The 25,643-nt window shown below is 39.9% G+C and overlaps 1 protein-coding gene across 9 annotated transcripts in view; it reads left to right on the forward strand.

Moving 5' to 3' along the window:
* Window positions 1–25,237, forward strand: part of DHX40 (DEAH-box helicase 40) — a 42,798-nt gene extending 17,561 nt beyond the window's left edge. For 7 of the 9 annotated variants that reach the window (XM_024350699.3, XM_024350697.3, XM_063799096.1 and 4 more), the window contains 8 exons: window positions 3,035–3,115; window positions 4,781–4,938; window positions 15,619–15,733; window positions 16,257–16,365; window positions 19,406–19,500; window positions 22,002–22,071; window positions 22,333–22,561; window positions 23,922–24,456. In XM_024350699.3, coding sequence (XP_024206467.1) covers window positions 3,035–3,115; window positions 4,781–4,938; window positions 15,619–15,733; window positions 16,257–16,365; window positions 19,406–19,500; window positions 22,002–22,071; window positions 22,333–22,561; window positions 23,922–24,061 — 997 coding nt within the window. In that variant the 3' untranslated portion in view covers window positions 24,062–24,456. Of the gene's footprint in view, window positions 1–3,034; window positions 3,116–4,780; window positions 4,939–15,618; window positions 15,734–16,256; window positions 16,366–19,405; window positions 19,501–20,712; window positions 20,931–22,001; window positions 22,072–22,332; window positions 22,562–23,921 lie in introns of all 9 variants that reach the window. The other 2 variants (XR_010153043.1, XM_024350696.3) reach the window with 2 other exon arrangements.
* The last annotated feature ends 406 nt before the right edge of the window (window positions 25,238–25,643 follow it).

Here is a 25,643-nt window from a genome sequence, read left to right on the forward strand (position 1 = left end):
TTTTATTTTCAGCACAGTATTTAACAATACTGCATTTGATATCTTGTGAATAAAAAAGTAGTCTGTAGATGACAGTACTGCTGAGTATAGTTGCCAGACAGCCCAGTCTAGAAAAGTATTAATTAATTGCTTAGTGTAGACTAGATGAAGTTTTTACTGGTATTGTGCTGAACTTAGTTTTTTCTTGATAAACATTTTTAATGATACTGAATAAAAATATTGAAGTTATGATTATATTTTTCTGGAAAATATCTTAATATCTAATAGGTAGATGACCAAGCTTTAAAATGACTTTAACAGATTAGAACCATGGGCAAAAATCAACAGGGTATAAATTTGAAAGGATATATCTTATATCCTGTGTTTGGGATGTACAATAGCAAATACATGTGGTAGAGATCAAATTATCAGATCATCACAAACTTAATATTGGCTTATACCTATGGCTCTGTTTAAAAAAATTTTTTTAGGCCGGGTGCGGTGGCTCACGCCTGTAATCCCAGCACTTTGGGAGGCCACAGTGGGCGGATTGCGAGGTCAGGAGATCGAGATCATCCTGGCTAACACAGTGAAACCCCGTCTCTACTAAAAATACAAAAAATTAGCCGGGTGTGGTGGCAGGCGCCTGTAGTCCCAGCTACTCGGGAGGCTGAGGCAGGAGAATGGCGTGAACCCGGGAGGCGGAGCTTGCAGTGAGCCCAGATAGCACCACTGCACTCCAGCCTGGGCGACAGAGCAAGACTCTGTCTCAAAAAAAAAAAAGTTTTTTTTAATTCCACTGGCATAGACTTTGGTTACATTAATAAACTAGGTGATGGGGAATTACAGCATTCCTGTTATGTGTTGGTCACTCAACATTTGGAGTTCAGTTTTGGATATAATCAAGTTTTATGAGGAGTTTGACATACTAGTGTTTTTAGAGAATGGTACTTAGGTATGGTAGATCTCTTAGAAACCAAGTAACTTATAAGGAGTGGTTGACAGAATTGGTAATTGGAGGAATCAAGGGGGGAAATTAATTGCAATATTTTAGAATAAGTAGTTTTTCCTTTTATATAGAAGAAGCAGCTGACTGGTTTGGTATTGCTCTAGCACAAGGGTGGCAAACTGTGGTCTAATCTCACTGACTGTTTTTGTAAATAAAATGTTAGAATGCAGCCATACCCATTTGTTTATGTGTGGCTGCTTTCACTGTAATAGCATGGTTGAGTAACTGTGACAGAGACCATATGGCCTGCAAGCCTAAGCTATTTACTATCTGGCCCTTTACAGAAAATGTTTACCAATTCTTGCTGTAGAAGCTACCAGGACCTATTGGTACAAATTGTAGGAAAGCTGGCAGTAGAACAGTGTAAGAGATTATTGTTTGCTTATTATTTTTTCTGTTTATAAGAGATGGGGTCTTGCTGTGTTGCCTAGGCTGTTCTCAAACTCCTGAGCTCAAGCAGTCCCCCTGCCTCAGCCTCCCAGAAGAGTGCTGAAATTATAGGTGTGAGCTACCATCCTTGGCCTTGTTTTATTTATTTATTTTTAAATAGGGTTATCAATCCTGGAATGGACATTTTATATAAGGTATTGGACCTTTTGTCTTCTATTGGATTTTTTTCAAGGTGAGAAGTTGGAGTAGATGATTTTTCATATCCAGATTTAAGGTGGAAAAAATAACCCAGTGCAGATGATATCAAGTAATTATTTTTCCTGTTTTTTAAAAATATATATTCATGTTTGATGATGCTATCCCTTTTGAATATTATTGTTAATTTTCTTGTTAATTTTATTATATTTATTAATAGCGCATTATGGTAATGTAAGAGAATGTCCTTATTTTCAGGAGATGCATGCCGAGATAGTTGTAAGTGTGCAATGGCATTGTATTTGCAACTTATTCTGAGATAGTTTGGCAGAAAATAACTACATACACATGTACACATATGTGACACAAATATGGCTAAATTAATTGAATATATAAAAGCATTTTGTCCGGCCGGGTGCGGTGGCTTACGCCCATAATCCCAGCACTTTGGGAGGCTGAAGTGGGTGGATCACCTGAGGTCAGGAGTTTGAGACAAGCCTGACCAATATGGTGAAACCCCGCCTCTACTAAAAATACAAAAATTATCTGGGCATGGTGGCAGGTGCCTGTAATCCCAGCTACTCAGCAGGCTGAGGCAGGAGAATCACTTGAACCCAGGAGACGGAGGTTGTAGTGAGCCGAGATTGCCACACTGCACTCCAACCTGGGCAACAGAGTGAGACTCCGTCTCAAAAAAAAAAAATTAAATTAAATTTAAGAAGCATTTTGAGGCTGGGTGCGGTGGCTCACACCTGTAATCCTAGCACTTTGGGAGGCCGAGGCGGGCGGATTGCTTAAGCACAGGAGTTCAAGACCAGCCTGGGCAACATGGTGAAACCCTGTCTCTACTAAAATACAAAAAATTAGCTAGGCGTGGTGGCATGTGCCTGTAGTCCCAGCTATTCGGGAGGCTGAGGCAGGAGAATTGCTTGAACCTGGGAGATGGAGGTTGCAGTGATCAGAGATCGTGCCATTGCACTCCAGCCTGGGCAACAGAGCGAGACTCCATCTCCAAAAAAAAGCATTTTGAGGTACTATTGAACAATTTATAATTTTCAGTACTAATTAATATTTCTCTACCATTAATACTTCTCTACTATTAATATTTCTCTACTATTTTTATAAAAGTTTGGAAAAAAATTATGGACTGCAGAAAAGAGTAGACTTGACATAGGCTGTGAAGGATGGGTGGGGCAGGATTAGGATAAGTAGACTGGTGAGAGTATTTCAGCTAAGGGGAGTCAAAAAGAATCACTTCTTGAAGTAGAGGAGTGTGATTCAGAAAAAAATTATTTCCTCTTTTGCCAAATGCTGATCATGATCATATAATTTTTTTTTAGAAAAAGAAGATGACTTGAAAAATGGAAATAAAACCTTTTAAAGAAATTTTCGTCATATCTATATAAAATCCTACCATGTTCAAGGAATGCCTCTCACTTCATATCTTATTTAAACACACAGGTTTCCCTATTTGGATCCACCTAATGAGAGACTTATTTTAGAAGCTCTTAAACAACTTTACCAGTGTGATGCTATTGACAGGTAAAAAAAAAAAAAAAAATCACAATCAAAACAGATATTGATCTCTTTTTAAACAGGGCTCTAAATACCTTTCTCTAACAGTAGAAAATAATTTCTTTAAATTGAATGGATTGTTAGTCTTTCATCACAATTCTGATTGAAAAACCAGCCGGGCGCTGTGGCTCATGCCTGTAATCCCAGCACTTTGGGAGGCCGAGGTCGGTGGATCATGAGGTCAGGAGATCGAGACCATCCTGGCTAACATGGTGAAGCCCCGTCTCTACTTAAAATACAAAAACAAAATTAGCTGGGCGTGGTTGCGGGCGCCTGTAGTCCCAGCTACTCGGGAGGCTGAGGCAGGAGAATGGTGTGAACCTGGGAGGCAGAGCTTGCAGTGAGCCAAGATCATGCCACTGCACTCCAGCCTGGGCAACAGAGCGAAACTCCATCTGAAAAAAAAAAAAAAGGAGAAAGAAACTACACGATATAATCCCTTTTGTTTAATAAATATTGGTATTATTTAACAAGTAATTTCTGAGTACCATTTCAGTGCCAAGCATTATGCTGGATACATAAAAATGATAAGAGAGCCAGAGTCCTTGTTTTCATGTTTGTGTGATGGGGTGGTTAGGTTTGATATTAATAATTATTATTCTCTTGGATGTGCGTGGTGGCTCACGCCTGTAATTCCAGCACTTTGGGAGGCCAAGGCGAGCAGATTGCTTGAGCCCAGTTGTTCGAGACAAGCCTGGGAAACATAGCAAAAGCCATCTCTACTGAAAATACAAAAATTAGCCGATTGTGTTGGCACACACCAGTAGTCCCAGCTACTCGGGAAGCTGAGGTGGGAGGATCATCTGAGCTTCGGAGGTGGGGGGGTGCAGTGAGCTGAGGAGATTGCGCCATTGCACTCCAGCCTGGGAGACGGAGCAAGACCCTGTCTCCAAAAAAAAAAAAAGGTAAAATTTAAAAAATAAAATTATTATTCTCTCATGTCTTCAAAGACATCTTCTTTTTTTTTTTTTTTTTTTGAGACGGAGTTTTACTCTTGTTGCCCAGACTGGAGTACAATGGTGCAATCTCACCTCACTGCAATCTCCACCTCCCAGGTTCAAGCAATTCTCCTGCCTCAGCCTCCCAGGTAGCTGGGATTATAGGCATGCACCACCATGCCCAGATAATTTTTTTATATTTTGGTAGAGATAGGGTTTCACCATGTTGGTCAGGCTGGTCTCAAACTCCTGACCTCAAGTGATCTACCTGCCTCGGCCTCCCAAAGTGCTGGGATTACAGGTGTAATCCCCCTCAGCCTCCTTAGTAGCTTTGCAACCTTTGCCTCCCGGGTTTGAGTGATTCTCCTGCCTCAGCCTCCCAAGTAGCAGGGACTACAGGCGCATGCCACCATACCCAGCTAATTTTTGTGTTTTTAGTGGAAACGGGGTTTTGCCACGTTGGCCAGGCAGGTCTTGAACTCCTGACCTCAGGTGATCCACCTGCCTCAGCTTCCCAAAGTGCTAGGATTACAGGCATGAGCCACCACGCCTGGCCTAATTTTCTTAAATTGAATTGAACTTCTGGAGGTGATTGGAGATAATGTAAATTATATCTGATTTATTCTAAATGATGAATGTTACATTTGTACTCTCCTAGTGTAGAAAGACTTACAAACTTTTTCTTTGTATTAAGGAGTGGCCATGTCACCAGATTGGGTTTGTCTATGGTGGAGTTTCCTTTGCCTCCACATCTGACATGTGCAGTAATAAAAGCTGCTTCCCTGGATTGTGAAGATCTACTACTTCCAATAGCAGCAATGTTGTCTGTGGAAAACGTCTTCATTAGACCTGGTAAGATGTTTATTTTAGTTGTGTTTTTTAAAACTAATAGACTTGGCTGGGCACGGTGGCTCACGCCTGTAATCCCAGCACTTTGGGAGGGCAAGGCGGGTGGATTGCTTGAGGTCAGAAGTTGGAAGACCAGCCTTACCAACATGGTAAAACCCCATCTCTACTAAAAAAAAAAAAAAAAAAAACACCAAAAAAAAAATTAATAGACTTTATTTTTTAGAGCATTTTTAAGTTTACAGAAAAATTGAGTAGAAAGTAAAACCTCCCACAGCAATTTCTCCTATTAACATCTTTGATTTGTATGACATATAAGTTGCAATTGGTGAGCCAATATTGACACATTATTATTAACTAAAGGGATCACTCTTTGTGTTATATGGTTTTAGCTGGGATTATAGGCATGTGCCACCATGCCTGGCTAATTCTGTATTTTTAGTAGAGGCGCGGTTTCTCCATGTTGGCCAGGCTGGTCTCGAACCCCTGACCTCAGGTCATCTGCCCGCCTTGGCCTCCCAAAGTGCTGGGATTACAGGCATGAGCCAGCACGCCCAGCCGGGTTGTTTTCTTATTGTTAAGAGGTCTTTGCATATTTTAAATCGTTATTTAACAGATAGATCTTTTGTAAATATTTTCTCCCAGTCTGTGGTTTATCTTCTAATTGTTTTGACATTGACTTTTGCAGAGCAGAAGTTTTTATTTTTGACGAAGTCTACTTTATCAATTATTTCTTTCATAGATTGTGTCTTTATTGTTGTATCTAAAAAAGTCATTGTCGTACCCAAAGTCATCTAGATTTTCTCTTCTATTGTCTTTTAGTATTTGGACGTACAGTTGTTGCGGTACCATTTGTTCAAAACACTGTCCTTTTTCTGTTGAAATGCCTTCGCTTCTTTGTTAAATATCAGCTGACTATTCTTATATGGGTCTGTTTCTGGGCTCTGTATCTTGTTCCATTTATCTGATTGTCTGTTTGTTCTTCCACCAATACCACACTGTCCTGGTTATTGGAGCTTTATAGTAACTCTTGAAGTTTTGTTCTTCCTCTTCAAAATTGTTTAGGCCATTCTGGGTCTTTTTCATATAAACTTTAGAACCAGTCTGTTGAAATCCACAAAATAACTTGCTGAACTTGCTGGGATTTTTTTTTTTTTTTTTTTTTTTTTGAGATGGAGTCTTGCTCTGTCACCCAGGCTGGAGTGCAGTGGCCTGATCTCGGCTCACTACAAGCTCTGCCTCCCAGATTCGTGCCGTTCTCTCGCCTCAGCCTCCTGAGTAGCTGGGACTACAGGCGCCCGCCACAACGCCCGGCTAATTTTTTGTATTTTTAGTAGAGACAGGGTTTCACTGTGTTAGCCAGGATGGTCTCAATCTCCTGACCTTGTGATCCACCCGCCTCAGCCTCCCAAAGTGCTGGGATTACAGGCGTGAGCCACTGCGCCCGGCCCTTGCTGGGATTTTAATTGGGATTATGTTTTAATTAAGATAGATGAAGTTGCGAAGAAATGACATCTTGACAGTATTGTCTTCCTACCCATGTACATGGAATATCTCTTCATTTATTTAGATTGCCAGTAATTCATTGAGCATTTACTGAGGGTTTACCGTGCCTTAGCCCTAGGACAGAAAACTAAGGATAAACAAGTTTTGTTGTTGTTGTTTTTGAGATGGAGTTTCACTCTTGTTGCCCAGGCTGGAGTGCAATGGTGTGATCTGGACTCACTGCAACCTCCTCCTCCCAGGTTCAAGCGATTCTTCTGCCTCAGCCTCCCAGGTAGCTGGGATTACAGGCATGGGCCACCACGCCTGGCTAATTTTTGTATTTTTAGTAGAGATGGGGTTTCACCATGTTGGTCAGGCTGGTCTGGAACTCCTGACCTCAGGTGATCTGCCTACCTCGGCCTTGGGATTGCAGGCATGAGCCACCACGCCCAGCCCGGCGTTAATTTCCTTTCATTAGTAAAGGAAGATAGTGCTTTTATAGTACATTAGTAATTTACTAATTTTTTTTTTGTAGGATCAAAAGAAAAGGTAGTTTAGCCCTTGCATCCTTAGAGAATTCTTTTGAAGTTTCCAGGTCTTTAAACTTCTGCTTCTTTCTTTTCTTGGTGTGTCAGTATAGGACACAATTTAATTTGACATATGTTAGATTTGTTTTCATGCAGTGGAGTAATTTTTTCTTTCAAGGAGCTTCCAAGTGAACAGTATACCTTGTCTGCAGCCAGACAACAGAATGGATTAGCTCACTGGCTTTATACCTTTGTAGGCTGGAAGTGTCGGGTCCAGATTAATTTATTATTGCCATGATTATAATGGAGGATACATTTTTCTATAAAAATACTCTAATCAATATACTGTTTCAAATAGTTTGCAGACTTTTTTTTTTTTAATTTAAAAAAATTTTAAATTTTATTGAGACAAGGTCTCGCTGTGTTGCCCAGGCTGGAGTGCAGTGGCGTGATCTTGGCTCATTGCAACCTCTGCCTCCCAGGCTCAAGTGATCCTCCCATACCTCAGCCTCCCCAGCAGCTGGGACCACAGATGCTTGCTACTATGCCTGGCTAATTTTTTGTATTTTTATAGAGATGGGGTTTCACTCTGTTGCCCAGGCTGGTCTCGAACTCCTGAGCTCAAGTGACCCACCAGCCTTGGCCTCTTAAAATGCTGGGATTACAGGCCTGAGCCATTGCACCCAGCAGTTGCAGTCTGAAGTGTCAGAATTTTAATTCTAGTAATACCCCTAATGGCAATTTTTTGTTCTAATAAAATGCTGTATAAAAATAAGTAATGTTAACTGGTTTTCATGAGGCAGTATCAGAGCTAAAAATACCAGTGGGCACAGTGGTATCCCAGCTCCTTGGGAGACTGAGGTGGGATGATTGCTTGAGCCCACGAGATCAGGGCCAGCCTGGGCAACATAGCAAGACCCCATCTCTGATAAGAAATTAAAAAATAGGCCAGGTGTGGTGGCTCAGACTTGTAATCCCAGCACTTTGGGAGGCTGAGGCAGGTGGGTCACCTGAGGTCAGGAGTTTGAGACCAGCCTGGCCGACATGGTGAAACCCTGTCTCTACTAAAAATATAAAAATTAGCCAGGCGTGGCGTGCACCTGTGTTGCCAGCTACTGGGGAGGCTGAGGCAGGAGAATTGCTTGAATCCAGGAGGCGGAGGTTGCAGTGAGCTGAGATCGTGCCACTGCACTCCAGCCTGGGTGACAGAGTGAGACTCCATCCCCAAAAAGAAAAAAGAAAGAAAGAAATAAACAAGCTAAAATATTTCAAAACCTATTACAGAGTATTGAAGTAGGAGTTAAGAGTGCAGGGTTCTGTCCAGCTCCACTACTACCTAATTATCTGACCACGGCCCTAGCTTTTCTAGATTTCATTTTTCATTTGTAAAACCAAGAAGTTGGATTAAGGTGACCAACTCTAATAGTCTTTTAAGGCTAGAAAAAGAAAAATGTTTTTTCCATGTTGGAATATTTAAATAGATAAAATCAGTGTGGTGTTAGCCTTTTTTGGGTGACATTTATTCTTATATAATTTCAAATAAGAATAGCAAAGGAATTCCTTTATACCTTCTATGCAGTTTCAGCAATTTTTAACATTTTACCCCCTTTGCTTTATTACTCTGTCTCCCTCTATATATGTATGTATAAATGGATTTTTTTCTTTTTCTGAATCATTTAAGAATAAATTGGAAGCATTGTGCTCCCTTACCACAAAATATTTACATCTGTATTAGGCAAGAACAAGGGCAATCTCTCATTTAACCATAGTACATTAATCAAAATTAGGAAATTGTTTTGTTTTGTTTGAGAGAGAGTCTCACTCTGTTGCCCAGGCAGTAGTGCAGTGGTGGGATCATGGCTCACCGCAGCCTTGACCTCCCGGGCTCAAGCAATTCTCCCACCTCAGCCTCCTTAGTAGCTGGGACCACATGCATATGCTACCATGCCTGACTAATTTTTAAAAATGTTTTGTAGAGATGAGGTCTCCACATGTTGCCCAGGTTAGTCTCAAACTCCTAGGCTCAAGCAATCCTCCTGCTTTGGTCTCCCAAAGTGCTGGGTTTACAGGTGTAAGCCACTATGCCCGGCCTAAAGTTTGGAAATTTAACTTTGATACAATATTACTATCTAATCCAGAATCCATATTGAAATTGTCCATTTTCCCTAGAATCTACAGAAAGTAGTTTGAGAATTGGTAAGCTATAGTACTGTGAAAAACAACCCTATATAACTACAGTTTGATATTTGTTTACAGTTAATTTTAGGTAAAATTTACATATAGTGAAATGCATAAATTTTAGGTGTATAATTCAATGAATTCTGTAAAATGCTTATGCCCATGTAACCCAAGCCCTGTCAATATATAGAACATTTTTATCACTAGCAAGTTCCCTCAGTGCCACTTCTTAGTCAGATATCACTCTACCTACCTTTGGTTAAACACTTTTCTTATTTTTTTCTGATTAGTTTGCCTCTTCTGAAACGTCATATAAATAGAATTTTTTTTTTTCTTTTGAGACAGAGTCTTGCTCTGTCATCCAGGGTGGAGTGCAGTGGCACAATCTCGGCTCACTGCAACCTTCACTTCCTGGGTTCAAGCAGTTGTCCTGCCTCAGCCTCTGGAGTAGCTGGGATTACAGGTGCCCGACACCATGCCTAGCTAATTTTTGTATTTTCAGTAGAGACGGGGTTTTGCCATGTTGGCCAGGCTGGTCTCGAACCCATAACCTCAGGTGATCCATCAGCGTCGGCCTCAGCCTTCCAAAGTGCTGGGATTACAGGTGTGAGCCATTGTGCCCAGCCCAAAACTTCATATAAATAGAATTATACATTCTCCTTTCTTGTGTCTGGCTTCTTTCAGTCAACATAATGTATGTTAGGTTTATTCATATTGTTGTATGTATGTATGAATACTTTATTCTTTTTATTGTTGACTAGTATTCCACTTTATGAACATACAGTTGTGCATTATCCTGTTGATGGACATTTGAATTGCTTCTTGTTTAGTTCTATTTTTGAGTAAAGTTGTTTTGAACATTCTTGCACAAAAATTTGAAGGTGTTCATTTTCATTTTTCTTAGATAAGGTAAATGCCTAAGAAAGAAATTTGCCGTGCCATCGAGTAGGTATATGTGAATCTTTAAGAAACTGCCAAACCTTTTCCCTGAACAGTTGTACCATTTAAAAATCACATCAGCAATGTTTGAGAGTACAGCTTGCACTAAACACCCCTCTCAACATTTGGTATTGCCAATCATTTTATTTTACACATTCTATTATGTACCTCTTTGTGGTTTTAATTTGCATTTTCCTGATAACTAATAATGTTGAGCACTTCTTCATGTGCTTATTGGCCATTTTTCTGTCTTCCTTTGTGATGTCTTTTAAAATATTTTGCCCATGTCTTTTTATTTTTGAGACGGAGTCTTGCTCTGTCGCCCAGGCTGGAGTGCAGTGGCATGATTTTGGCTCACTGCAACCTCCACCTCCTGGATTCAAGCAATTCTCCTTCCTCAGCCTCACAAGTAGCTAGGATTACAGGCTTGCATCACCATGCCTGGCTAATTTTTGTAATTTTAGTAGAGACGAGGTTTTGCCATGTTGGAGGCTGGTCTCAAACTCCTGACCTCCTGACCTCAGGTGATCCGCCCACCTTGGCCTCCCAAAGTGCTGGGATTACAGGAGTGAGCCACCATGCCCGGCCCCTTGTCTTAAATTAAAAAACAAAACAAAACAAAAAAACTTTAATTCGTGGATTCTTTCTTCTGCCAGCCCAAATCTACTGTTGAGCCCCTCTATGGCAGTTTCCATTTTGTTTCTTGTCCTTGTCAACTCCAGTGGTCAGTCAGTGATTGGTCGGAGGTTGTACCTAGCTAAGCCTTTTAATTTAAGCCAGTGATGTTTTCACCTTTTACTGTTGAATCTGTGTTTGTGGTTAGGAGACTACTTTCATGGTTGAGGGAGTTGATGAATTTGTACTGTGTTCAGCCAAGGAGTAGAGGCTCAGACGTTCCCTCTCTATTTACTTCTCAGAAGGCACAGCTTTGGGCATGAGAACAATCTTCTAGAACACCAGGAAGACTGTGCTCTTAGCAGGTCTCTGTTTCCTTCATTGATTTCTCCATTGAATTTTTGGCTGGTCTGTCTCTATTGGTGTCACAGCAAGCTGTTAGTCTCCACTGATTGCTAGCTGCTGGCTCTGTTGTTTTTGACAGTGCCCAGAGCATAAATTGCTCCATAGTCTTGATCCAAATAAAGTTGGGCACCTCGGCAGGGGCAAGGTATTGCCCGTCTTTGATAATCCTTTCCCCATCCTTTCCTGGAAGCAATCTCTGTGCTATGGAGCAGGAGTTGGAGAGGGTGGTGGTGGTAATGGGGGCCTGTTCTTCAGTGGCTCTCCTATCTGGGTCCTCCCTAAATAGCAGAAGCTTGGCGTTGGGGAGTTAGGAGCTGATACTGTGGCTCACTTTACATCTTCCTCAGCACAAAGCCTTTTGAGATGCAATCTCTGGATGTTCACTAGTTGCAAACATACAAACCTGGAATAGCTCTAGGAAACTGGGAGTAGTGGGAACTACCACTGAGCTGCTGAACCCATTGGAACAACTCTTCTGCAACACAGAGCTGTGGGGAATAGAGGACTGCGTAAGCTGTCATTAGCTGTTATGCTTTGATCTTCCCTACCGAGTAGCATTTAGGAGTCAGGGAAAGGGTGCCGCTTTCAGGCTACCTTGAAGGCTCTCGCATAGCCCTTCCGCACACACAGCTGTGGAGGGTGGGGCATTCTTCCTACTGTCCTTACCGAATTCCATAGATTAGGCTTGTCTTAAGCATTTTAATCAATCTCCAGAGACTTTGAATGATTGTCTTTGGTAATTTTGACTAGTTTAATAGATGTCTCTCTAGAAAAGAAGTTTTACCTAACTCCTCACATCACCATTCCCAATACAGTTGACCCTTGAACACACAGGTTTGAACTGTGCAGGTCTACTTATTTGTAGATTTTTTGTTTTTTGTTTTTTGTTTTTTGAGACAGAATTTTGCTCTTGTTGCCCAGGTTGGAGTGCAGTGGCACAATCTCAACTCACCGCAACCTCTACCTCCCAGGTTCAAGCAATTCTCCTGCCTCAGCCTCCCGAGTAGCTGAGATTACAGGCATGTGCCACCATGCCCAGCTAATTTTGTATTTTTAGTAGAGATGGGGTTTCTCCATGTTGGTCAGGCTGGTCTCGAACTCCCAACCTCAGGTGATCCTCCTGCCTCGGCCTCCCAACATGCTGGGATTACAGGCGTGAGCCATGCACTCAGCCAATTTTTTCAATAAATATATTGGAAAAGTTTTCAGAGATTTGTGACACTTTGAAAAAACTCACAGATGAACTCCGTAGCCTGGAAATACCAGAAAAATTAAGAAAAAGTATGTCATGAAAACAAACTATGTGTAGGAAATGCTGCAGGATAATTAAGGAATCAGAGAGACCGAGGGGTTGAGGAGGAGTTATTTAATTATTTAGGTGCACCAACCCAGTTGGATTAACATCCAAAGGACAGGGATCCAAAGGATCCCTGAACAAAGAGTCAAGCTGCCTTTTAAGCATTTTGTGGGGCGGGGGGAGATCTGTGCGGGGGAAGCATATTACAGAAGTGAGAAACAAAGACAGTTATTTAATTAAGATGTGCATTACATTATTTCTTTCTTTTCAAGGAACAACATGTTTTACGACTTGAGATTATCTGTCTAGTGACCTTGAAGCTGCATAGCTGGAGAGTCTTCACAATGCCTGGGAAGGGGTGAGATAAGGCTCACTAGCCACAGAGAGAAAAACAGGCAGTTAATTTTAAAGGACTCCAGCTCTTTCTCTTCCTCGGGGAATTGGGTTTTCTTACATACAACTGAGTTTTTGCTTATACAGTCTTTAATTTCTTTTAATTCCTGTTCCAGTACTAGTCTGTTTTATAATTTACTACCATAAAATATACACAAATCTACTATAAAAAGTTAAAATTTATCAAAAATGCTTGCAAACACAGACTGCATGGTGCCATGATTCTGGGGATTCCAGGAGGCACTGACTCACAGGTAGGCTTTTCTCCTGGTATTGAGAGCCAGGATGGGGTCGATGCTGGAGTCTAGGGCAATTTGACTTTTGGCATGATATCTTCTGGGGGATGGCAGTTAGGTGCTTGAAATGAAATATTTTGGGTTAAAAATTAGTATCCCTGGCTGGCGTGTTGGCTCAAGCCTGTAATCCCAGCACTCTGGGAGGCCAGGGCGGGCAGATCACCTGAGGTCAGGAGTTCAAGGCCAACCTGGCCAACATGGTGAAACCCCATCTCTTCTAAAAAATGTAAAAATTATTTGGGTGTGGTGGTGTGTGCCTGTAGTCCCAGCTACTTGGAAGGCTGAGACAGGAGAGTCACTTGAACTTGGGAGGTGGATGTTGCAGTGAGCCAAGATTGCACCACTGCACTCCAGCCTGGGCAGCAGAGCGAGACTGTCTCAAAAAAGAAAACAAAAAACAAAATTAGTCTCCCGGAGCAGTTCAAGAAATGGAGATAAATAATCATTTATATCTTTTCCTTACCAGGGTCATTTGTATGTTTGTATGGTCTGAGATAAATCGTATTCTTTTTTTTTTTTTTGTCTCTAGCTGCTTCATTCAGTTGCTACCTAGGTAACATAGTTGGAAGCTACTTAAAGCATGGGATAGAAGACTTCATACCTTCATCAGTGTTTTCTTTAATCAAATTACTTTCCTCCTAGTAACAGGAACTGCTGCTTTGCAGATTCACATCGTATTCTATAGTAAATGCTGCTCCCTGGATTCAGGCAACATTGTGCCTCTGCTCAATCTAGCTGGGATAGGTATAGGGAATAGGAATTGTCATGTGACGTGTTAGATTGAAGGAAAGGATCCCTATGCAGTTTTGAAAAAATGGCACTCTGAAAGATTAGCCCTGGATAAAGTGCTGTATGGGGAATTTGGGCAATCAGAGAGCACATGAGTCCTGAATGGGATCAGGGGAAGTGGTATCGAAGTAATTAACAGATAAATCTCAAAAACGTAATGTTGAGCAAGAGAAAACAGACACATCAAGTACATACTATACGATTCATTTATACAAAGGTTAAAAATGGGCAAAACCCATCTGTAGGATTAGAAGTCAGGATATAGTTACTCTTGTGGAAGGGAATGGGTAGTTACTCGAAGGAGGGCATAAAAGGGGGCTGTTGAGATGCTGGTGATACTGTTTGTTGATCTGGGTACATTGGTATGTTGTGTTTGTGAATATTATATGAGCTACACACTTACGTCCTGTGTAATTTTCTGTATGCATATTATACTTCAATATTACATTAAAAAAGAAAATGTTCGTAGTAGGTCAGTTCTGCATATATGGAGATCATGTCTAATTGCCCACAATTGGGAATTGGATAAATAAGAACTGGTTAAATTGTGTTATGTTCCCCATACTCCTGGGGAATACCATATCATTGTTTTTTTCTTTAGACAAGGTTTCACTCTGTTGCCCAGGCCAAAGTGCAGTGATGCGATCACGGCTCACTGTAGCCTCAACCTCCTGGGCTTGGGCCAGGCACGGTGGCTTATGCCTGTAATCCCAGCACTTTGGGAGGCCGAGACGGGCAGATCACAAGGTCAGGAGATCGAGACCATCCTGGCTAACATGTGAAACCCCGTCTCTACTAAAAATACAAAAAATTAGCCGGGCACGGTGGCGGGTGCCTGTAGTCCCAGCTACTCGGGAGGCTGAGGCAGGAGAATGGTGTGAACCTGGGAGGCGGAGCTTGCAGTGAGCCGAGATCGCGCCACTACACTCCAGTCTGGGCGATAGAGCGAGACTCCGTCTCAAAAAAAAAAAACAAAAAACCTCCTGGGCTCAAGCGATCTTCCCACCTCAGCCTCCTGAGTAGCTGGGACTACAGGCATGCATCACCATGCCTGGCTAATTTTTGTATTTTTTGTAGAGACAGGATCTTGCTTTGTTGCCTAGGCTTGTCTTGACCTCCTGGGCTCAATTGATCCACTTGCCTTGGCCTTTGAAATTGCTGGGATTACAGGTGTGAGCTACCACACCTGGCCCTATATTGCTATTTTTGAGAGAGAATAATTTTATATGTACTGATATGGAGTTGTTATTAAATAAACAAATTTTCAGATTATATGTTCCATTTATAGAAAAATGAAACACTAGTACATATGCTTATATATACATAGAAATTACCTGGAAGGACACACACTAAATAATGAACAGTACTTTGCCTTGAGGATTGGTTTATGGGTAGTGTGACTGGGGAACATTGAACTTTTACATGATATTCTTTTATACCATTACATTTTTTTTTTTCTGTAAGCATGGATTACTCTTATAACAAAACTAATTTAAAAAGTAAATTACAAATACTATTTTAAAAAGGCAAATAGATTGGGAGAAGTGATGTTGCTATTCAGGTAAAATCTCCAAAGTGATATGAAAAGAAAAAAGGAATTGTGGGAGAAATAGAGCTTCCTAAGAGAAGTTAAGAAGAGTTAATATAGTTCTACCTTACTTCACCCCAGAGGATGAGGCAGATTTTAATGAGTTTCTGAAAGCAAAGTGATTGTAGGCACTTAATGCAAAGTATAACTGAATTGCCTCTCCAATTCTTTTAGTTGATCCAGAGTACCAGAAGGAAGCAGAACAGAGACATCGAGAATTGGCAGCTAAAGCTGGAGGATTTAATGACTTTGCAACTTTAGCTGTCATCTTTGAACAATGCAAATCAAGGTATGTGAGGTAGTCCTTTGTCCTGAAAAATGTCAATTTGATGTATAGTTCCAATACGTACTTATGATGTGGCTTGTGACACTAACCTTCAGTGAAGATGATATTGACTTCAAGGTATTTTGAATTTCAGTGAAATTATCTATGTCAGATGACTATTGCTTAGTAGGCATTTATTATATAACATTGATTCTCTTCTTTTCTCCTCAAACCTTTACTGAAAATGACCTTGTAGAATTTTGCTTCTATATAGGTAGCCTAGATTAAAAAATGATTGGATATTTGTTATTGCATATATAAGTAAAGAAATCCATTTACGAATTATTTTTTAATTTAGTCAGGGGCACATTCATTAATTTAAATGTTTTTTTCAAGTTTCCTAAAATTCTTTTTTAGTACTTGGACAGGTCTCCTGAAGGAACTGACAGTTGTTTATGGGTTTCCACTTTTGTAATAGAAATGAGAATTTTAGATTGTCTTTTACTTAGAGAAGATATTTTAAAGATACCAGTTTTTTGTTTTGCAGTGGAGCTCCAGCTTCATGGTGCCAAAAACACTGGATTCATTGGAGGTGCTTATTTTCTGCATTTCGTGTGGAAGCTCAACTTCGAGAACTAATCAGGAAGCTTAAACAGGTGATTGCCGTAATGTTTTTTTTCTTGAGTAGCATTTTGGACCTATATATTTCATATTGAAGTTTCATTGATGTACATTAGCACCCTTTCTATTCTACCACCCTTCCATTCTATTTGTTTCTATGACCTCCTTGACCCCATGAAACATTCCTAGTAGTGATAAAAGAATTGTCTTCACAGAAATGAAGATATTTAAAAATTGCTTTCCTGATATATAATTGACGTGTGATAACCTACACATATTTAATGTATACACTTTGATGAGTTTTGACATTTGCATAAAACAACTATCAAGATAATGGTACATATCCATCATCTCCCAGTTTTCTCATTCTCCCCCCCACCTTTTTTTTTTTTTGAGATGGAGTCTCACTCTGTCACCCAGGCTGAAGTGCAGTGGCGTGATCTCGGCTCACTGCAATCTCCACCTCCCAGGTTTAAGCAATTCTTCTGCCTCAGCCTCCCAAGTAGCTGGGATTACAGGCTTGCGTCACCACACCCAGCTAATTTTTGTAGTTTTAGTAGAGATGGGGTTTTGCCATGTTGGCCAGGCTGGTCTCAAACTCCTGACCTCAAGTGATCCACCTGCCTTGGCCTCCCAAAGTGCTGGAATTACAGGCATGAGCCACTGCACCTGTCCTCATTCCCTTTCATAATCCATTGTCTCACCTACTAGGCCCTCCTGCCCCACCAACCCAGGTAACCACTAATCTGCTTTCTGTCATGATACAGTAAGTCCTCACTTAATGTCATCAGTAGGTTCTTGGAAACTGTGACTTTAAGCAAAATGATATACAGCAGGCCCTAGAAAAATATTGTTTTATTCACCATTGTTTTAACACTGATGAGAGAAAAAAAAACTCTTAAAAATTTTGCTTAACTTTGCAGTTTTTTAGAACTTATCATTGACATTGAAGACTTACTGTATATAAGTTTGCATTTCCTAGCATTTTACATAAATAGAATCAAACAGTATATGTATGCTCTTTTTTTTTTTTTTGGTCTGGCATCTTTTACTCCTCATGATTATTAGTTTTTCAATTTATATATCTTATTTTGGTAAAATAATTAATATAAAATTTACCTCTACTGGGCATTGATGATTAACCCCTGTAATCCCAATGCTTTGGGAGGACGAAGTGGGAGGACCACTTGAGGCCAGGAGTTCAAGACCAGCCTGAGAAACAGTGAGACCCTGTCTCTACAAAAAAATTAAAATAATTAGCTTGTTGTGTTGGCACACACCTGTAGTGCTAGCTACTCAGGAGGCTGAGGCAGAAGGATTACTTGAGTCCAGGAGTTTGAGGTTGCAGTGAGGTATGATGCCACTACACTCTAGCCTGGGCAACAGAGCAGCAGCACCCTGTCTCAAAAAAAAATTTTTTTTTTTAACTGTTTTTATGCGTACAGGTCACTGCACACTTAAAACATTTACAATGTTGTGCAGCCCTTACCACTTCTCCATCTCCAGAACTTTTTTTTATCATCCCATACTATAATAAAACTCCATAACCATTCAACAATAACTCCCCATTCCCGACAGTGCATGGTAGCTCACGCCTATAATCCTAGCACTTTGGGAAGCCGTGGTGTGGGGATCACTTGAGCCCAGCAAGTTTGAGAACAGCCTGGGCAACACAGTGAGACCTTGTCTCTACTAAAAAAAAAAAAAAAAAAAATTAGCCAGGCGTTGTGGCACACACCTGTAGTCTCAGTTACTCAGCAGGGTGAGGTAAAGGATTGCTTGAGCCTAGGAGATCCAGGCTACAGTGAGCTGTGATCACACAACTTCACTGCAGCCTGGGTGACAGAGTAAGACCCTGACTCAAAACAAAAACAAAAAAACCTACCCATTATCTTCTTTCTCCAGCCTCTGGAAACCACTGTTATAATTTCTCTGTTTCGTTATGAATGTTTTCTGTTTGCCTTATCTTAAAGTTCATTAATCTTTTCTCCTGCAGTGTCTAGTCTAATCTGCCATTAATCCCATCTAGTATATTTGTCATCTCAGGTGTTGTATTTTCATCTCTAGATGTTGGATTTCAGTCTTTAAATTTTTACATTTTATTTTTCAGGTCTCTACTTTTTGAACATATGTAATCCAGCTATACAGAAAATTATAATAAAATATAATTAAATCTGTGTCAGTTCTAGGTTGATTTTGATAGATGTCCTCATTATGGATTGTGTTTTTTTGCTTCTTTACATCATACCTGATAATTTTGCAGCGTACGCCAAACATTGTGAATTTCACCTTGTTGGGTGCTGGATATTTTTGTGTTCTAGTTACTTGGAAATGGTCTTTGGTCTTTCTTGTTGGGTCTTGCTTGCATGATTTGTTAGGTGGGATCAGAGCAGTGCTCAGTGCAGGGCTAGTTATTCCCCTCTACTGAGGCAAGGCCCATCTGAGTACTCTTCCTAACATCACATGAATTACTGTAGTGTAGTATTCTCATGTGGCTTATAGGAACAGGTGCCATTACTAGCCCTGTGAAAACACCATGCCCTTACTTATCCTTTTAAGAGGTTCTTTTCTTGGGCTGGTAGTTTCCTCACATTCATGTGCTAATCACTACTCAGCTCAACACTTGAGGAGGACCTTCTGCATCTCTCTGGAGTTGTGTCTTTATGCACTTCTCTTCTCTCCTGAACTCTTGTCCTGTGAATTCTAGCTACCTTGGTCTTCCTGGACTCCCAGCTTTCTCTCCCTAACCCAGGGAGTTCTCTGAGTTCCATTTGGGCTTTACTTCCCTGTACCTTGGTCTGTAGTCTTTATCAAGGCTGAAGTTGGGGCAGTTGTTGGGTGTACTGCATTTATTTCCTGTCTCTGTCCTTTATTGCCTGATATTACAGTGTTTTGGAAATCATTATTTCATGTATTTTTTCCATTTTTTTGGTTTCAGGTGGAAGGGTAAATCTGGTCTCTCTTAATCTATGTTGGCCAGAAACAGAGGTCTTTAGAAATGTGGATTTTTCAAAATAAAAGATTATTTCAAATTGTACTATGAGATTTACCACTCTCTATATATTCTTTTTATAGCAAAGTGATTTCCCAAAAGAGACCTTTGAAGGCCCTAAACATGAAGTACTACGAAGATGTCTTTGTGCGGGCTATTTCAAAAATGTAGCTCGAAGGTAAGCAATAAAGACTTGAGAGATGGATCAAGATAGAATACTGTATTTGACTATAATATTGGACTATTTAATATTAAACATTGAAGATTTGATTTAAGCTCTGTGATGATTATGACATGAATTACAGTGACGAGGGAGAGCTACAGTGACGAGGGAGAGCTGCAGTGGCTCAGAATGTGGTATTAGAGCTCAAGTAGGGTAGGAGGGTTATGTTTGTAGGGTGGCTGTCCAGCATGGGTTATATTCACTTAAGGCAAGTAACAAGAGTTTTCTTCCAGAGAGGTGGCCCTGTGTATAGTGTGAAAGCCAAGTAGGTTGAGCGTAGCATCCCTGAGGAAGGGTAGCTTGGCATGGAGTGCTAGGGCTTGAGCAAGGTGGGGAGGGGTTATTTGGTTTGGGGCATCAGTCGGAGTGTAGTGAGGAAGGCATCTTTATAGAGAAAGGGGTAACAGTGATGGTGATGGAGATTCATTAAATACAGAGGAATTGAACACATAACTCTATAAGTGATAATGGTGAAGGGAGTTAGAAATAGCGAAAATGAGAAAATAGGAATGATCTCTGTGCTGTTGGATTGAAATTTCAGTGTATCGTGATGAAGTTATGGGTTTCATTATAGATGGATGCATGGATGGACACTGGAATAAAAATAGATGTTAGTGTGTGTATATAGAATGTATTTGTATGTATGTAAATATTTATATGTATATATGCCCTAGCTCTGAGATAATAACAATGAATAGACATAGTGCCCAGATCTTGACTTGGGACATCCATCTGCCACTTAAAGGAGTCAGGGGTCTTTGGAGAAATGGGACTGGGAAAATGCAAGATGAGCCCAGAACATCTTATTTTGCCAGCAAGTAAAGAAGTGATTAACAAAGGTTGAGGCCATGTCAGAAGAACATCGGAGCCAGCATGAAGAGGCCCCAAGTGATCAAATATGAGACACTTTAAGCATCAAAATAAGTAATGATAGTAGCGGATTATTATGCACTTAATAAAATGTGAAATCGTGTCTATCGTGGTATAAATAAATGAGTAAAAGTTTATTGAGAAATGGAATTGTTTACAAGCACCTCTCCATAAAATTTTTGTTAATTACAAAAGCAAAAAGTAACTTTACAGTGGAGAATCCTGGCATATGCGACCTAAATCAAGCAATCAAAGTGAACATAATGAAATAAATAAAAATCATGTTCTTCCTGATAGGATACAATGAGAAAAACACAGCATTATTCCTGTGATATTCCTGCTAAAGATGCATAACCTGAATCTAATCATCCTGAAACAGACAAACTCAAACTGAGGGACATACCACACAGTAACTAGCCTTGACATCTTTAAAGGTGCCAAGATCATGAAAGTCAAAGACTGAGGAAGTATTCCAGAATGAAGGAGACCAAAGGGAAATGAAAAATAAAGGCAATGTATGATTCTGAATTACATCCTTTTGCTATAAAGGATATTATTAAGACATTTGGTGAAATGTCAGTGGGGTCTGAGGATTAATTGTTAGTAATGTATCAGTGTTAATTTCCTGGTTTTGATGGTTATAGTCATGTCGGAGAATGTTCTTGATTGTTGATTGTAAGAAGTGCACAGTCGAGTATTTGAGGATGATGGGGTATTAGGTTGGCAGTTTGCTGTCAAATGATTCAGGTAAAAAAATATTTTTTTACTCTCAACTTTTCTGTAAATTTAGATTGTTTCACACTTTTAAAAATATGGTATATCTTGGTTACCCTCTGTATGCCAAACACTGGGCAGGTACTAAAAATAGAAAGGTAGAGTAACATGAGTCCTTACATCATTCTTGATGATACCTGAGTCTAATGGAGGGTACAGATGTGTAAGTGAATAATTACAGTGCAGTCTGATCTGGGTTATACTATGAATATATACAAAGTACTATAGGAAATAAATTATGACAAATGAACTAGGTTTATTTTTTTGACAAGTTTTTTGGAATGACATTTAGGTAGGGTAATATAGAAGAAAATAAGGGCATGAATCGGAAAAATGATAGATTAAGTGTCAAGTTTTAGAGTAGTGAAAAAATCATCCCTTTAAAAAGAGATGCAGCATAGTATAACATAAAGAAACCATATTTAAGTCAGAAGAACTGTTTAGGACTTGGTTTTACCATGCGTTAGCGCTGGTGATCTTGAGAAGTCTAGCTAATTTATTTGAATTTTAGTTTTGACTTTTTAATAAAGTTCCTGGCTCTCAAAGCTCATAGATTATTGTTAATATTTGTACTGATTCCTTATACCTAATTGTAGTGACTTATACCTAATTGTAGTGACTGTTTAACCTGTATAATTAATTTAAGATGAATTGGTAGAGAGCTTGTAGTGACAGTTGAATAAATGTAAACCTCTGCTTATAATGCTGTTTGTAGTAGAACATACTGTAATTGTTCATTGCTGAATGTAATGCTCCATTTACTTCATTGCTTTACTGTTGTAGTCTTTATCATTTTGTTTTTCTGTTTATAGATCTGTTGGGAGAACGTTTTGCACAATGGATGGTCGTGGAAGCCCAGTTCACATTCATCCTTCCTCAGCAGTAAGTACTTCATTTTTAATAAAGGGAAGAAATTTGTAAAGTTGTAGAAATAAGTAATATACAAATGTCTTCTACTTTTCACTTTGGAGTTAAATTTACATATATCTATATTACATAGATCTATAAGGGTATTGGTTGGCCCGTGCCTCCTGTTTGAAGAAGATAGGAATTAATTGAGAAGGATTTGGACTATTTGGTTGGTCTAATGTGGAATAGGGCAGGTTATTGAGTTACCATCATTAAAAGAAATGTTTTGTATAGCTTCATGAACAGGAAACCAAACTTGAATGGATCATTTTTCATGAGGTATTGGTTACCACCAAAGTCTACGCAAGAATTGTATGCCCAATCCGTTATGAATGGGTAAGAGACTTGTTACCCAAGTTGCATGAATTTAATGCACATGATTTGAGCAGTGTGGCCCGACGTGAAGTGAGAGAAGATGCAAGAAGGAGATGGACAAATAAGGAAAATGTAAAGCAGCTAAAGGGTGAGTAAATCATTTGTTCTACTCTTAACCACTATGCCATACTGCTTCCCAGTAGTACTTCACTATTTTTGTTTATAAAAATGTTGTGACCCACCTGGGCAATGTGGTGAGATCCCATCTCTACCAAAATAAAAATAAAAATTAGCCAGGCATGTTGGTGTGCACCTGTAGTCCCAGTGACTTGGGAGGCTGATGCAGGAGGATCGCTTGAACCCAGGAGTTTGAGGCTGCAGTGAACTGTGATTTCACCAGTGCACTCCAGCCTGGGGGTGACAGAGTGAGACACTATCTCTAAAAAAAAAAAGTGATGATTTATGCATTATTAACTCAGAATCCCCTTTGTTTCCAAGGGGCTTTTTCTTTCTTTCTTTCTTTTTCTTTCTTCTTTGAGACGGAGTTTCGCTCTTATTGCCCAGGCTGGAGTGTAATGGTGTGATTTTGGCTCACTGCAGCCTCTGCCTCCCGGTTCAAGCTATTCTCCTGCCTCAGCCTCCCGAGTAGCTGGATTACAGGCATGCACCACTACGCCTGGCTAAGTTTGTATATCCAAGGGGCTTTTTCTATGAAATAATTAGGACCCTGGTTGGGAGGCATAAATAGTTGTGGTACTAAAATAGGACAGAAAGTTATTCAGCTCACATACACAGAAAACTTCTTAGTAAAGCTTTTTGAGGCTGAATGATGAAGCATATTGTATTTTCTTTATTTGACATCACTGCAAAATGGAATGGTGAAGAGTTTTGCTGAATAAATCATAGAAAAATCTTTAGAAATGTTAGCCACTAGGGAGGCCAGGCGCGGTGGCTCACACCTGTAATCCCAGCACTTTGGGAGACCGAGGCGGGCGGATCACGAGGTCAGGAGATCGAGACCATCCTGGCTAACACGGTGAAACCCCGTCTCTACTAAATATACAAAAAACTAGCTGGGTGTGGTGGCGGGCGCCTGTAGTCCCAGCTACTCGGGAGGCTGAGGCAGGAGAATGGCGTGAACCCAGGAGGCAGAGCTTGCAGTGAGCGGAGATTGCGCCACTGCACTCCAGCCTGGGCGACAGAGTGAGACTCCGTCTCAAAAAAAAAAAAAAAAAAAGAAAAAGAAATCTTAGCCACTAGGTGTTCTATTACAGTGTAATAACACTGCCACATACTTGAATTAGGGTCAGTTTTTCTGACTCATTGGCCTTGGTGCTCTTAATTTTGTAACCATAGACTACATTGCTTTTGAAAGGGCAAAATTTAATTTTTCTCTTTATTGTTTTTACTTTGTTAACATTGAAAAATCAGGGCTTCTCTTTCTCTTAACATTTCTAGTACTGAATCTCAAAGCTAAGTTTTATTGGATTAATTCGTAATGTTTTCAGATGGAATATCGAAAGACGTCTTAAAGAAAATGCAAAGAAGAAATGATGACAAATCCATATCTGATGCACGGGCTCGTTTCCTTGAGAGAAAGCAGCAGAGGACCCAGGACCACAGTGACACACGAAAGGAAACAGGCTAAGGTGGTGAACCCTCCAATTCAGGAAGTGGGAAAAGGAGCCAGGAAATGTGCTTCTACTTTGCCAGTTATTTCAGACAGCACTACCAAGAGGAGGTGGTCAGCACTTGTTATTGGCCTATGAACTAAAAGCAAATCAAAGCTCATAAATCAAAGCTCATCAGTTCCCATAAATGCAGTTGTCAAAGAAAAGATTGGGTTGCCATAGTCATAAGCAATGATACATGAAACCAATGAAAGACAGTACATGTAATAATATTTTCCTCAGTACAATTTTGCTGGCCTTAACTGGTATCAAACGCTGTCATTGAGATGTTTTCAAAGAACATTGAGTTGTATTTAATCAGCGTGTACTCCATTTGCATTGAAGCATTAAAAATTATTTTTCTTAAAATCTCTTTAAGGCCTTCCTGTTGCTGTTAGAATAGTGCTATATATCAGGTATGTGACCATTTCTTTCAGAAGGCTGAACATAAGAGGTTTCTACTCAGCAATACTTAGATGTCTAACTGTTTAATTGCTACAGAGCTTTATAGATATTTAGAGAAAAGACTTAATCAATTAGTAAATAAAATTGCCTATGGCAGGATTCTTTCTTGAATTAATATTAATCCTTAAATTGATTTTTCTGGGATTATACAAATTCCTTTTTATATAAAAGTATATTGTTTAAAACAGTAGCTATAGCCATTAACCAAAGGACAGATTATATATATATATATATGATATTATATATATATATAAGTTCTTTTTTAGCTGTACCTACGTACTTATATCAGCACCATGTATGTAGGTGTGATAGTACTTTCAAACAGCGCCTCCACCTGGCCTACTCTGTTATTTCCACCTGTTTGGGTAGGGCCATTTAACTTCCATTATGCCAAACTTGGGATGGGATTTTCGAAGCAGACAACACTATTTCATCGTGTTTCAAATTGGAACCTTGAGGCTAGTTAGTATCACACTCAGGCCACACTCAGCACTTGCCCACTCTTGTTTACTGCCTTGTATTCTAGTTATTTGTGTATTTGTCTCCCTCACTAGATTATACGCTCCTCGTGGGCAGGGACTGTGTCTTTTTTCATCTTTGTATCTTTCATGCACCTAGCATAGTGCTTTGCACATAGTAGTCACTCAATGTTTGTTAAATAAAGCTATTAGTGTCATTAAAATTCAAAAGACAGTATAATGTGTGTTTTTAGATATTTTGTGTAAAAATTAAGAATCTAAATTTTTTATCGGTAACTCTTCTAGTTATTTCCTTTGGAATCTAGTTTTATGTTCAATAATAGAAACTTGAAATCTTTATCAAAAATCACAAGGACCCAAATTCATGTATTTGTCCCTAAAGTAAGGTGAGTGATGATCGTTTCCCTAAACCTTTCCAGTGTTTGAATTTGTTAATTTTTTTTTTTTTTTTTTTTTTGAGACGGAGTCTCACTTTGTCGCCCAGGCTGGAGTACGGTGGCATGATCTTGGCTCACTGCAAGCTCCGCCTCCCAGGTTCACGCCATTCTCCTGCCTCAGCCTCCCGAGTAGCTGGGACTACAGGCATCCACCACTATGCCCGGCTAATTTTTTGTAT

This window comes from Pan troglodytes, chromosome 19, assembly GCF_028858775.2.
Source record: "Pan troglodytes isolate AG18354 chromosome 19, NHGRI_mPanTro3-v2.0_pri, whole genome shotgun sequence".
Classification (NCBI taxonomy): domain Eukaryota; kingdom Metazoa; phylum Chordata; class Mammalia; order Primates; family Hominidae; genus Pan; species Pan troglodytes.